Source organism: Passer domesticus, chromosome 3 (genome assembly GCF_036417665.1).
Source record: "Passer domesticus isolate bPasDom1 chromosome 3, bPasDom1.hap1, whole genome shotgun sequence".
NCBI lineage: Eukaryota > Metazoa > Chordata > Aves > Passeriformes > Passeridae > Passer > Passer domesticus.
The window spans coordinates 29433155-29446971 of record NC_087476.1 but is presented as its reverse complement, the minus strand read 5'-3'; the positions used below and the strand labels follow the sequence as shown (position 1 = coordinate 29446971).

At 36.8% G+C, this 13817-nt stretch overlaps 1 protein-coding gene across 12 annotated transcripts in view; it reads right to left on the bottom strand.

The window, feature by feature from the left end:
* Nucleotides 1–13817, bottom strand: part of COL19A1 (collagen type XIX alpha 1 chain) — a 179456-nt gene that overhangs the window by 110450 nt on the left and 55189 nt on the right. For 10 of the 12 annotated variants that reach the window (XM_064412323.1, XM_064412330.1, XM_064412331.1 and 7 more), the window contains one exon: nt 2762–2806. The exons of the other annotated variants lie outside the window; for them this stretch is intronic. In XM_064412323.1, the coding sequence (XP_064268393.1) occupies nt 2762–2806 (45 nt within the window). The remainder of the gene's footprint in view (nt 1–2761; nt 2807–13817) is intronic. 12 annotated transcript variants of the gene reach the window in all.

The following is a 13817-nucleotide window of genomic DNA, read 5'->3' as shown; positions in this document are numbered from 1 at the left end:
CACTCTGGAACATCTTAGTCTTTCAGTAGCAATTTCATTTTTATTTTCAGGCTACATCTCTGATTTACCAAGATCATTCTGCATTTTAAAGCTTTCTTCTAGCTATTGTCAGTACCTTCTGACTTCCTATCATCATGAAACGTAAGAGTCATATTTTCTACCCCACACTGTAAAATTAAAATTCTAAGCAGTATTAGAAGGAGAACAGATCCCCATGATATAGTTTGCCTACTTGGCAGCAAACCAATTAAAACTGCTCTCGGCATATACTTTTTCAGTCACGCTATAAAAGGGTAAACCAATGTTTTTGTTGCAGTTATAAGACTATCACATAAGAGTGTCATTATCTATGTAACACAAAGAAAACAGAATACAAAGGAGAATTAAAATGAATTCACGTGAGAGTATATTTCCCCTGGGGGGAAAACTTGCAACATAACACCTGCATGCTTTGTACTTCCCGTAACACTACTGGCTTTTGTAAGAGAGAACCAAGTTCAGCCATGACCAAAAGCAGAACAAGACTTCTGGATTCCTCAAGAAGAACCAAGTGTGGCAGAGAAACCCTTAAACAGCATAAAGGAATCTCCCTCAATAATTTACAGTACAGATGCTTCCCATAACTGTGATGTACAAACGATCACGCACTGTCACCTCAGCTGTGTCTGTCTCTCTGGTGTCCCCAAGGCTTGCTCTGCCAAAGCAGAACCTAATACAAAAAACCAACCATTTCAATTTGATGAAACAAGGCATACGGCTGAGTTGGTTTCAAGTATTCAATCCTAAGAAATGAAACTAAACCAAAAGTAGAGGGTTGTTCAGTTCCATGTACTTCAGCAGGGAGTCTGGAATGGCAAATACCCCACACTGAGGTAGCTGTGCCCCTCCCTAGGTGATATGCAAAATAGTGTGTGCAACAATTTTGTTCCTTAATATGTAATACTAGGGAGAATTTTTGGTAATAGGAAAATTTTCCATTTCAGGCTTTGTAATCATGTTTGTTACACACAAAGTAGTGTAACTATTTCATTTTGTGCTGCTATGTTAAAGTGCAAATGTGCTGATAATTTTTTTTATACTGGAGTTTAGTGGCTGAAACTCTAAACTGTTATTCTTAAACAATTATTTGAATTAAAGCCAAACTGTATAACTGATAAAGACCTACTTCCCATTGCCTTAAAACACATGTTTCCCACACAAATATCATTGTAGCTTCTGATGAGACTAGCCCAAATTATTTTTGAGTGATCACTGGTAAACAAAGAACCTTCCACTCTTATATTTCCTTTAATTTGAAGGGCAGTTGAATGCAGCATTAGTAAGAAATAATAGTAAACATAATAATAAACACTGGAAGTATTTTTAAATGGGACCTTTTAATTATCATCGCAATTTATGAGATAGAAAGGGAAAAAAATGGTCTAAGCATGCTGGTTTAGCTCCCTCATAAGTAAAAATGTGACTACCAGTAGTTGGGTCATTTAATCTCTGCTTTAAAATAAGAGAAATTAAGCAAAGAGAGTGGCAGCAACAGCTGGAACCATGTGCCTGTGCTCAAACACAATTTATTCATAAAACTCAAGAAGAGCACAGCACAGCTGCAGAGCAATTATGGGGAGGGGAAAAAAAAAAGAAAAAAAAATCCACAAACCCTTCAGAACTGATGAATAATGATACTACCAAGGAAATAAGATCTGTCATTGGAGTTAGAAACACTCAAGATTAACAACTGTTTTTTTTCAGAGTCTGAATCCTTACATTATAAATGTTATTTGCTATGGATGCTGGTTTTTACTTCTGATACTTCTTCCTTCTTGGCTACTGGGATAATTCCTCCTAAAAAAACCTCCACAATTTAAATCTGCTTCAATTCTTTTAATCCATAGCATGCTTTCTCTAAAATATGTACACTAGAAAGCTGTCTGACACTTCTGAAGAGGTATGGTGGGTGAGTGAATATATCCATGTCCAAAGCAGCCTAACTCACAAATATATTATACTTTTTTAAATTCAGAAGCTGCCACCTACTCTCTATTTTCATCAGTCTGAATATTGTCAGAATAGCAGCTTCCATCATTCTTCATCTTTATGATATATAAATTCAGCAGAAATGCTTTTCTGCACCCTTTTTAGACAGTGGGCTGAAGCACAGAGAAGCTACCTGTTTCAAGAAAAGACTCTTATTTCAGGTTACCTAATCCAGACCAGACAAAACTTGTGAGAAACTGGTAAACAGGCATGAATATGCTTAAGAACTGAAGTTACAACCATAAAGTATCACCACTGCTACTTGAATTCCTATTAGATAAGCTGTTGTCTGGCTCTTCCTTCCGCTTGTCCCTCAACACACCTTTTTGCCTTTGATTGATGACCTAGGAAGACTCACCTGTCAGAGGTAACACAAGAAGATTGGGCTGCATCATCTGATGCCACCCAGTGCTGGAATTCTATCAGCCAAGACAGCCTTCCACAAGGCCAGTTTAGCTCCCATTTTAGTACAAGCTATTGAACTATTTCCTGCCATTGCAGGGGTTCTGTTCATTCCTCCAAAAACTTTTTCTTAGAGAGAAAAAAAAAATCTAAATGAAGCCCTGATGGCACTCAGCAAATACATAAAGAACTTCTCATTCTTAAGCATTTACATGTCAAAAATTTAAGAATTTTATTAACTAAAGGGTTAAGGCAGACAGAACAAAGCTCTATTTGGTTTGCCATACATCATATTGTTAAACCAGTAAATTACATGGACAGAATAATTTACCTTTTCACCTTCTTCACCTTTACTACCTGGAAAGCCACGTTCACCCTGGAACAAAAAAGGATAAAATACAAATCTCAAACAAACATTGTTCAAGTAATTGTATTCTTTAAAATAATTTTACTGCACTGAACTTTTATTATGAGACAAAAATGAAGTAATTTGGATGCTGATTGTCTCTCATTCAAAAGGTGTGAAATGTCTACCAAAAAAAATTATATGGCTTTCCATAGTTTTGTCAGTTAATAGGAGTAATTTATTTTTCCATTCATCCTAAGGGATTTTCTCAGATTTAAAAATTCTCAACTATTTATTGACTCTAAATCTGCTTATTAAAGTACTTATATTCTTCTGCAGAACCAATTTTAATACATTTATTCCTATTAATACCTTCATTTTAATTTTTAAATATAACTACTCAACCGTGAAGGTCTCCTACCCAGATCAAATGAAAAAATATACAGATACGATTTATGAAAAGAAAACTAATTTCTTTCACTTTGAAAAGCATATGAAATTACCCAAGTATTAAAAACAAACCAAAACAAAGAAAGAGAAAACACAGAAGGGGCGAGATTTAAACTATTAACTCAAGCTCAGGTTATTTCAGCAGATTGAATTCTTTGTTTGATGGTATTTCAATTAAAATTGAATTGAATCTATTGTAATGCTCTTTCCAGCTCTAATTTCCTAACTTTTAGCTCAGAAAAGGATCACAGTGTACAATGCTACTATGCTAACATCTTCATCAAATGCAATCTGCAATCTGTCTATATTATACAAAAATAACACCTGCTCTAGGTTTTTATTAATGTATGCTTGCATGTCTTGTGAGGCACACAGAGGACAGATGGGCAAAATGATATACAGACAGCACAAAAACTACCTAATTAAAAAAATGCAAACTTTTTTTTTCTCCCTCAAATAATCTAGCAGGAGACAGTTTGCATGCCTTTTCCAGTGTGCAGAATTCAGTCTCATGGCCTCAGTACAACACACATGATTTTTATACATCTGTAGACAAAAAGAGTGGAAAATATCCAAAGGAAAGCTTATGGTGTTTTTAAAGTTCCTTTAAAAATTAGACAGAGCAATGTCTAAACATTCTTTCACCCCTCAGAGAGTGTAATTTCCTTAAATAGAAGTTTAAGGTTTAAGTGAGGTTAACTAGAACAGCTGGCTATAACTTACAAAATTTGTAGCAGCATTTTGTCAAATCTTTCAAGTAATGTATCATATACTGATCATGCACTACACATCTGGGAACTGAATTCAAAGCTTTGGAGGTGTGCAAAAGTATAAATTATCAAATAGTTCTGGACTTTTCATCACTTCCTACAGTGGCTGCCTTTTATTTTTTTCTTTTGGAGGGGGTGGCTTATACAATCAACAGCTGAGTTTTAGAAGCAAGCCCAAGAGCAAGCATACAAAATGGTATCTAGAGAAATAAACTTCTGCATGCCCTCACGTAAAAATGAGAGGCCAATTCCTGAAATAATTTACAAACGTATACAATTTCTGCTCAGTTCATCTAGTTTCCTTTTTTTGTGAAAAATCGTGTCAGATATTCTTTTGAAGCCCCTTCCAATCTGGGTTGTTCTATGACTCCCATTCTTCCCCAACTGCTGTACACAAAACACAGGTAACACTCTAAAAATTTTGTGGAAGTGTTTTCTACATTTAGCTTTCCCATTTGTGTTTTTACGCAATCCCAAATTCATAATATGAAAATTATTCTGAGATACAGTCAACATTTCTCTAATTTTAGCTTGTATTCATTGCCTCTCATCCTCTCATTGTACTTCTGATAAAGTACCAGGGAGCTCCAAAGTGGATGCACTCACCAGTCACTCTTCCTGGTCTGCTGAACATGCACCTGCTAAGGGAGCCCAAGATGCCTTTGGCCTTATACCAACAAAGGGCATCCAGCAGAACTCCCAGCTCCCTTTCTGTAGAGCTGCCTTCTAGAAATTTGGCACCTGTACTGTGGCATGAGGGTATTCCTTCTCAGAGGCAGGCCCTCGTGTTTGCCTTTGCTTAACTTTAAGACTTCTGTGATAGTTCATTTCTCAATATTGTTCCTTCCCTACCTTCCAGCACACTGACTACGTTCCTGCATTTGATAACATCCATGAACTTGCTGAGAACACTATCATGCATGTTATTAACAAGGACATTAAATAATATCCAGTATTGCCTCGTGGGGTATGACACTTGTTGTTAGGTAGCAATCAGACTGCATAGCATCATTCCACCTTTGACCCCAATCTTCCACCCACTGTGTTCATTTATCCAGTCAGAACCACACAGATTCTAGTGTCTGAAGACTAGGCCAAAAGCCTGGCTGGAATCAAGGTATACAACACCCACTGCTCTCCCCTAATCCACAGTGACAGTCATTTTATCAGAGTAGGCCATCAGGTTGGTCAGTGTGATTTATCCTTGGTAAATCCATGCTGGCTGTTCACAGTGACCTTCTAGTCATGCCTTCCAGGATGTGCTACATAATTTTACCAGGGACAGAGGTGGGGGTGACTCGCCTGCAGTTCAATGGATCCCTCTTGAAGATGGACCTGATGTTTGTTTGTTTCCAGTCATCAGTGACCTTTCCTAGTAATCATAATTTTTTTATAATGACAGAGGGCAACCCTGCAGTCACATCAGCCAGCTGCCCCACCACCCCTGGATGCATAGTGTTTGGTATTGTGCAAGCATCCAAGTAGCTTAAGTGCTCCTTAACACGCTCTTCTGTGGCCAGTGGTTCACCATCACACTCTCTGCTGACATGCTTAAATACACTGGGAGGCATGAGGGCAAAACTTATTAGGGAAAAAAACAAGGTAAAAAAAAAAAAAAAAGATACTCTCAGCCTTTTCCACATCCCCCACCCCATTAAGCAGCAGGTCCACCTTTTCTTCACCTTTGTTTTTGCTGTGGATGCAGTTAACAGAAGCCCTTCATGCTGCCCTTAAAACTCACTTATTAGTTTCAATTCCAGATGAGTTTCTGTTCCCTAACTCCATCACCACATGCTCTGGCAGTGTCTCTGTGTTCCTACTGGGTAGCTCACCCGTGCTTCCACTGCTTACTTTCTTTTCTGTCTGAGGTCAGCCAGAAGCATCTTGTTCATTCATGCTGGCCTTCTGCCACACTCACTCAACTCCCTGCATAACAACATGGAGTGCTCTTGGGGTTTTAAGAAGCTGTCCTCGAAGATTAACCAGCTGGGCTCCTCAGATTTGCAGGACAGTTTCTATCATTCCTTGGCTTCCTCTTTGCCAGACTCAAAACATTTTTCTCCTTGAAACTCTCCTTAGATGTCTTATTTTCTAGGCCCCTGAACATAAATTAATTCCCTGCTGTACCCTCTCTGGTTTATCCACATCCCTTGTGGAAGTGAGGGTGGAGAACTCCCCCAAACATGACACAGCATACCAGCAGCATCACCAAGCAAACAAGTGAAAATACCTCCCCCTGATCAGCTAGGTGCAATTTTAGTTATATTCATAATTAAGCCTCACAATTCAGTCTCATGTCTACATCCCCATTATTTTCAGCAATGCTGCTGTTCCACAAGTCAGTTCTTGCCTGTACCAATGTTAAGTGATCAACAATATCTTACATTTCAGAAATATCCCAGATTTTTTTGCACATATTTGAATTAAAAAAAAAAAAAAATCCAAATAAGGGAAAATAAGAAATATAGTCAGCAAAATGTAGGTCAAGAAGTTTAGGAAATTTCCACTTGACAGTATAAAAGTATAATAGCATTAGCCACCAGTAACTTACTTCAAAGAATTCAAATGCTGCAGAAATAAAAAAAGTGACATTTTAGAAGTATCACATATATGGCTGACTTAAATTCTCCTTTGTGTAGCAAAACTCTCATATTAAGTTAGGCAAAACATTTCCAGTTTTTAATGGACAATCATTGATTTCTTGTCCTGACATCACAGCAGGATTGCTGATCTGATTCTCAGTGTTTTAAATATGTCTGCAGTACAAGTCAGCAGGATCCTGGCTTTGAATGTAGAAATGGATAGACTGTGGTAATCTTGTTGCTGAAAAAAATGCTGGCTACCTCATCTGCAGAAAATAAGTTCCTTCCTTCCTTCCCCTTGTGCTATATTACAGGAAGTATCTGCCCTAAAGATACACAAATTGCATCAAGGTCATGTTGCAGAACATTTTCTCAAATTTTTAATAACAACAAAATAATGCTGAATTTTTTTGTGTGGTCTCTTAATTTGTTGAAGCAGCAGAACTATTTCCCCTACAATTTTCTAAAAGGAATTGGCTGGACAGACATTAAGACTTAATTCCAAATATTTGCCATTAAAAACACCTGCAATCAACAAAAGATCTGACCATGAAAAGAGGAAATTTCAACAAGTATTACCAGCAAGGTCTATAATAAATATGTCTCTTTTTGCAAGTTCTGGCCTTCCTACAATATTCGAGTTCTGGAAAGGAGCAAAAGATTAACATGGAAGAGTGGATGTGCTGCTCCTGATTTTGCTGAGATCTCAAGACTCTCAAATTTCAAAGTTTTGACTTTGTAATCCTGTACTTGAAAAGACCTGTACAGTTTAAAGAATTAGGCAACTGGTATTAATGCAAAATAATACTGCTGAGCAGGTTTGTACCCCAGCACCACGTCCTTTCTCTTTTGAAAAAGAAGTCAATAGTAAAGTTCCTCTGTCACATTATATAACTCAGAAACTGGATATGTAACTCAAGTACCATTTATGCAGATAGTGGACAGCTGGCAAAAAGGATGTTGCAACTGCAAATGGTTAGAAGGAAATTTTTAAAATTTGTTTGGGTGTTTATTTGGTTTCTCTTCTACCTTGGAGTCAGTCATACTGGGTTTGCCAGGAGCACCTACTAAGATAGTTTCCCCCTGAAACAAAATGTGCACAGTCATCATTTTACAGACCTAATTAATGACTGAGCTAAACTAGGAGAAAAAGGCATCTGGACATGCATTGCTTCTCATTCCTTTTCTATAGAATAGCTGAATTTATTTCTAGGGTTATTTATGTCTCCTACCTTGTATTTGGTTAATATGTTTTTCACTTTCAAAATAATAGACCATTAACAATTACAGGTTGTCTAATTCTCTAGCAAATGCAGCCGTAGGTTGCTTCAGAGAACTGGACAACAAAGTTTGGCGAATTTTGACCACGTGAAAAGCTTTCTCAAGCTTCATTTCAGGCCCTGTTCTGAAGAAGACAGTCCAGAAGGCACTTGCATGCTACCCAAGTACCTAAAACCCCAACAAGTGTGCCAGAGCTTCCACTGTCTCCCCAGTACCTATCAGAGAATTGAATACACAGGGATCTACCCTTAAACCATTGGATCCAACAGGGACCTGTATGCACAACGCTGACTGCTGGTTTCTAGGCTCTGCTCAAAGGGACATTTCAGATCTTTCCTTCATCTCCAAGTGCCCAAATTACTCAGCAGAGAGAAAGGAAAATCCTGATCTTCTGCAACCAGGCAGGCTTGCCCTACTTCCCAAGTGAAAGTTTTCTATAGGTTGTTAATTTACTGTGCCCTGTAACCCACGTTTTAAAAAAAGAGCAAAGTAAGTCATCTGTAAAGCTGTCACCCCTGGCCCTCAAATGACTTTCTCCTTACACTGCCCATGAAGGATCTGATTTGAATTTTCAAATTCCATTCAGGGAACAAGATGCTCAAATGTTACATACAGAAACTGAGCATGAATTAAACCAAACACCCTGTTAATCAAAAATGTTTTTAAAAGGTAACTATTCAAGCTGAGCAACACAGTAAACATCCTTCTCAACGTTTGAATAAGGAGTATTTGAACAAAAGAAAACCATAAATCAAGAACTTTGAGTTGAGAGTCAGACAATTCAATTCTGCATTTAATATATAGCTTTCCAAGGAAAAAGTATAGTTAAAAGCCTAGTAATATCTCATTTGGAATTAAAATACAAAAAATTGCAGTAACTTCCTTTTCCATTCCTTCTTAGCAAAGTGTATTAAATAATTATAGACCTAGTGAGAACCTGGCTCCGCCACTCAAAGCTAAGAACCACCCTCCATTTACAGATTCATGAAATATGCCACCATGAATACATTAATTTTTGTCATAATTAAACTATAGCTACTGAGCTAAATTCTGGTAGAATTCATTTGTGCTCGTACGGCTTCTAATAGGAGCTTAGAAGTCTGATTAAAAGAACCTAAAATGAAATCCTTTCTCCATTCCATTCATGGATCTGACGTCCTTGACAGAGGTTGGCCCTAATAACTTGCACACCACCCAGCTGAATTTTCTGTCCATGCCAAAATTCAGCAACAAAAGAAAGTTTTTTAAGTTCCCTTGCTTGATTCCAAGCCAAGCAGGAGACAAATGCCTCCAGACACAAAAAGAACAAAGACAAAGGAAAAACTCCAGACTCTCTTAAAAACAGAAAAAGACAATAAAAGAATGGTTATTCATCAGAATGATGCAAATAATTAAGCACATTAATACAAAGCCCTAATGACATACAACAATTAAAATAAATCTTAAAATAGCTTGCTAAAACAGCATTTTTGTAACTCCACTTATAGCAATTTCCAACTTCTTCTTTCTAGCTCCAGTCTCTAACAATATGTGGGAAAAAGTAGAAGGGAAAAAGTCTAATTAATCATTACAAATAATCATTAGCCCTTCATTTTCTCTAGATTTACAGGATGGATGTGAAAAATTCTTCCTAGTCTGCTACCAGATAATAAAACTTCATCTTGTCTACTATATCGGATCATTGTAAACTAGAAAAACACCCTCAAAACACAATCACAGGTTCTTATGAAGACAAGCCATAGGTATTTTGTCTTCCATTGCTTAACCAGTGTTTACAGATTATTATTTCCTCAACACAACAATGCAAAAATACACTTTTACATCAATACCATCAGCATCGATTCTTATTAAATCTAAAATGATTGATGTTGTGATTGCTTTAACTGCTTTCGAAATGTGTAATGTATTTATATACATGGTCCTTAATATACTTATAATTTATTGAGTTTTTCAGTTTATAATTGCACTAGAACAGGTTATAAAACTAGAGAATTCTGAAGGCAGCGTAAGATGTTTTGTATGTATGTATATAACAACATTCTTAGAATGCATTTACATCAGTTTTTATACTTTGATTTCCACATTTAGCTATTTCCCCTTCCCAAATAAAGGACTTTCACACTAAAAAAATTGAAAAGAATAGAAGGAAAGGCTATCTCAACATACAAGTGTATGAACTTTATCAGGAGCATTGTTACCTGTACTGTGAAATAATATCAGAGCAAAAAATGAATTAGGAATCACATTATCTAAACACACACACACAAAAATAAAAAAATAATTTCAAAAAAAGGAACCAAAAAAAACAAGTGTTGAAAGAACTTTTATCAATCACTTGGAATGTGTTTTGCTATTTGGACTATTTTAGGCACTAACAAGATTTATAATGGCAAACATACTGGAACTTCATGAGATTCTCTTCAAGGCTGGGAAAGAGAAACAATTACTGTAAAATACTTCAAGCAATTTTCAGACATGGTTCTATGAAATTAAAAACAAACCAAAAAGAAACCCAGAAAAAAAAAAAGCCACCAAGAAGCAGTCAGATGCTTCTCCATTCTCAATATGAAACCCAAACATTTTTATTTTTAAATTTACTGGGGCACTGCCAGTAGCTTGATTTACTAAACAGGCTTGATACTTCAGGGTTACTAGCAAGAAAACTCATCTTAATAGAAGCAAAATCAGCACGGTCAAACACTACTTAGTGTTTCGATAATTTATGGATATGTGCCTTCCATTAGTCTAAGTATGCCAGACCCTTGGAATAATCTAATAGCCTGGTGTTTTAAAATGAGGACAACTATTTTTAGCATTGCAGAAATGGAGCGGAATGTTCAACAATTTACTGTCAGTGGACTTGAGCAGCATCCTCCCCCGTGGAGCACATACCCAACCAGTGCAGAGCCTCCAGCAGGGGCAGAGCTTTGCCTTGAACAGATAAAATTCCCACACCAATTTACAGTCCATTATATGACACCTTTCTTAGCCTACTGGAATATTTCCTTGTTTATTTAAATAGGCTCTTGTTAATGGTTAGGATCACCTGACAGAATATTAGTTATGTAAAAATGTATTCAAAATATATTCATTAAAACTTGCTCCATGAACTTCCTGGATTCATGTCAAGAAGTTTCTGCTGAACATTATGACATTTTGGCTTCACTGCATCTACCAAGCCTTTCATTCCCTCTTGGTTACTGCTGAGCTACCAGCACTTCCTGAGCTCTTGCTCATTGCTATCCTGGTTGCAAACTTGATCCATGTGAGCAAGAATAAGATCCTCCCTTAAAATAACCTGATGAAGAAGGGCTTGTGACAGGTAAATAGTTCATTTCCTTTGCTCTGTCCTGCTTCCACAGCAGCCCCAGTGGAGCAGATACACCATGGCTTGGCCAAGGGGGTCAGGGCAGGTCAGAGGGCTCCTGTTAAGTAACTGCTCAAAGAGAAAGGCAAATGGCTACTGATCTTATTTGCATATTATAACATAGACTGAGTTCAGAAGGCACCATTCTTCCTCATTCCCATCACTTTCAGTTACCCCTCTTTGGGACAAGACCAACTTGCCTATTCATTCAGGATGTTAATATACTCCAAATTAAATGACACATTAAAATCTCAGTTTTGATGCTTTATATTCAGACTAAAGAATCAGCAGTTGTAGACAGCTCAGAGCATCAGAGGACATTGCAACAGGGCTCCTTGCTCACAACTGCACTCTCTTTAGTTGGCATTGTTTCTTTTTTTTGCTATGAGCATGTCTCAAAAAACATGTAAATCACACAATATCTATATTCAAACACATAAAGCATATTTATATTCAAATACATAAAACATATCTACATTTAAATGCATAAAACATATCTGTATTCAAATACATAAAACATACTTTATACATAAGTCAAAAGTTTGTTTCTATATTTTCCCCCACAAATTATTTCCACCCAAAAGAAGAAGTCAGAGAAGTTGTTCTGAAAAACCAAAGACGAAAGGATCACTCAACTTATTGATATGCAGAACTACAGCCAGGTAAAGAGCTTTTTTTCCTTTTTTTATTTGGTAATAAACAGACTGAAATCTTTGGGACATATGTCAAGGACTGGTTTCTGTGCCATCAAAAAAGTATCAGCAGAAGCCTCTGTTATCAGTATGCCTTCTTTCTGCCTTTGGCAATTACAAGTGGTATTCACTGCTATTGCATGTCCTTGAAGAGGTGGCAACTTAAAAATACAGTGCAGACGCAAATTAAACATGGGCTGGATAACAATCCAGTTCATTTGACCTACAACATCATACACAGAATATTTAAAAAATGCAAATAAAATTCACAAGAACATTTCCTGTAGAGTAGAGACAATATGCAAATAGGATTCTGGCTGAAAAAAATTCTCAAAGATTCAAAAGTTCTTATAGATGAACAGTTTAAAAATTAATTCTAGCCAGTTGAATATTTCCATTATCTGAAGCAATACAGTTGAAAAAAGTTTGAAGCAATCTTATACTTATGGACAACAGATAGTTTATTGCAACTATGTTTTTTTCTCCTTACAGCAACTCTGTCAAAAGGAAAATTGCCTGACCTATGCACCATCTATTAATTTACTGCTAATCCAACCATAACATAGTGTTAAAGCAAATCCAAATCCTATTAAAGTTTCAACAGAACTGGAAAGTAATCTAATTGGCCTTGCTCAAATAATATTTGAAATGTAATAATGCTAAATGTATGTTAAAAAGCATTATTCAATATGAACATATTGCTGAGGTCTTTAAAAAATAATATAATATTATTATTATACTCAACATAATAGTTGGACCCTCAGGTATTAGGAATGTAAAGAGCATTGGTCAACCTCTTACATCTCAGAAGATATTATAAGAGGACTATCATCATAATCATCAGTATACAGTTCCATAATCTGAGGATTCAGGAGGCACATTCTCAGCTGGTACAAATGTAAGTTTACACTAAAAAAAAGTCAGAGCCACAGGCCATTAAATACTAAATTCAATGTTTAACCACACAGATATGAAATGCAAAAAAGCAGTAGAAAAAAAAAAATTTGGGTGAATCTAAAACAAATATAACTGCATAAGACTGACATTTCTAATCTAAGTCATGTCGGTACATTTCCTGAAATGCCATATTGTTAGTGTGCTTGTAGCTGCAAATCTCTTTTTAACCACTGATAAATAAAGCAGTTCAAGGTACAGTTTCCAGGTCTCCGCTTACACATAGATTTTTGAGGTTTTTCCAAGAAATGTCTCTCCTCACTTCCAAAACACTGCTTTTGAAATTTACTGTGTTTTGAAGACAGATTAAGAGGATATACCAACCACATATCTAGTACTCCAACTCACCAAGACTAACCTGGGAATCTGGGATCAGCAGATCTACTGTCAGCACAGGAGCCCTGGAGCTGCTCCCTAAAGGCGAGTCTCCATTTCCATAAATTCTGAGCATCTCTGTGGTAATGATGGCATCTCAGCCTAGCAGGGTTGTAATTTTCCCTTTCAGGCCTTTTCTTAGTCTCTTTGAGGCTTATTAGCCTACTCTGTATACTACATTTGGGATGCCTGACAGAATGCCACTTGTCCGCTATCCGAGGGACACAAGTTTTTGCCTGAGTTTTTAACCATCTCTCATTAAAGCCTAATGTTTATTTAGAGAATCAACACTACTCTGTCACCCATTTCTCCAGCTGCATTCCTTTCTCATTCTTCTGTGGCTCAGCAGAAGTACTGCCAGTACAGTGTATTCTAGAGGGTGGCATTTCTTCTGGCTATTTGACAGCACTGGCAATATAACCCTGTCACCAGAGAGTCACGCACTTTTCTTAATGGATCCTGAAGTCTTAACATTTTCCAAGTCATGGGTTTGATACCAGAAGACAAAAATATTCAGACCAAAGTATGGAGAAATAAGGTGAAGACAAACTGGCCACAGTCACTATTACA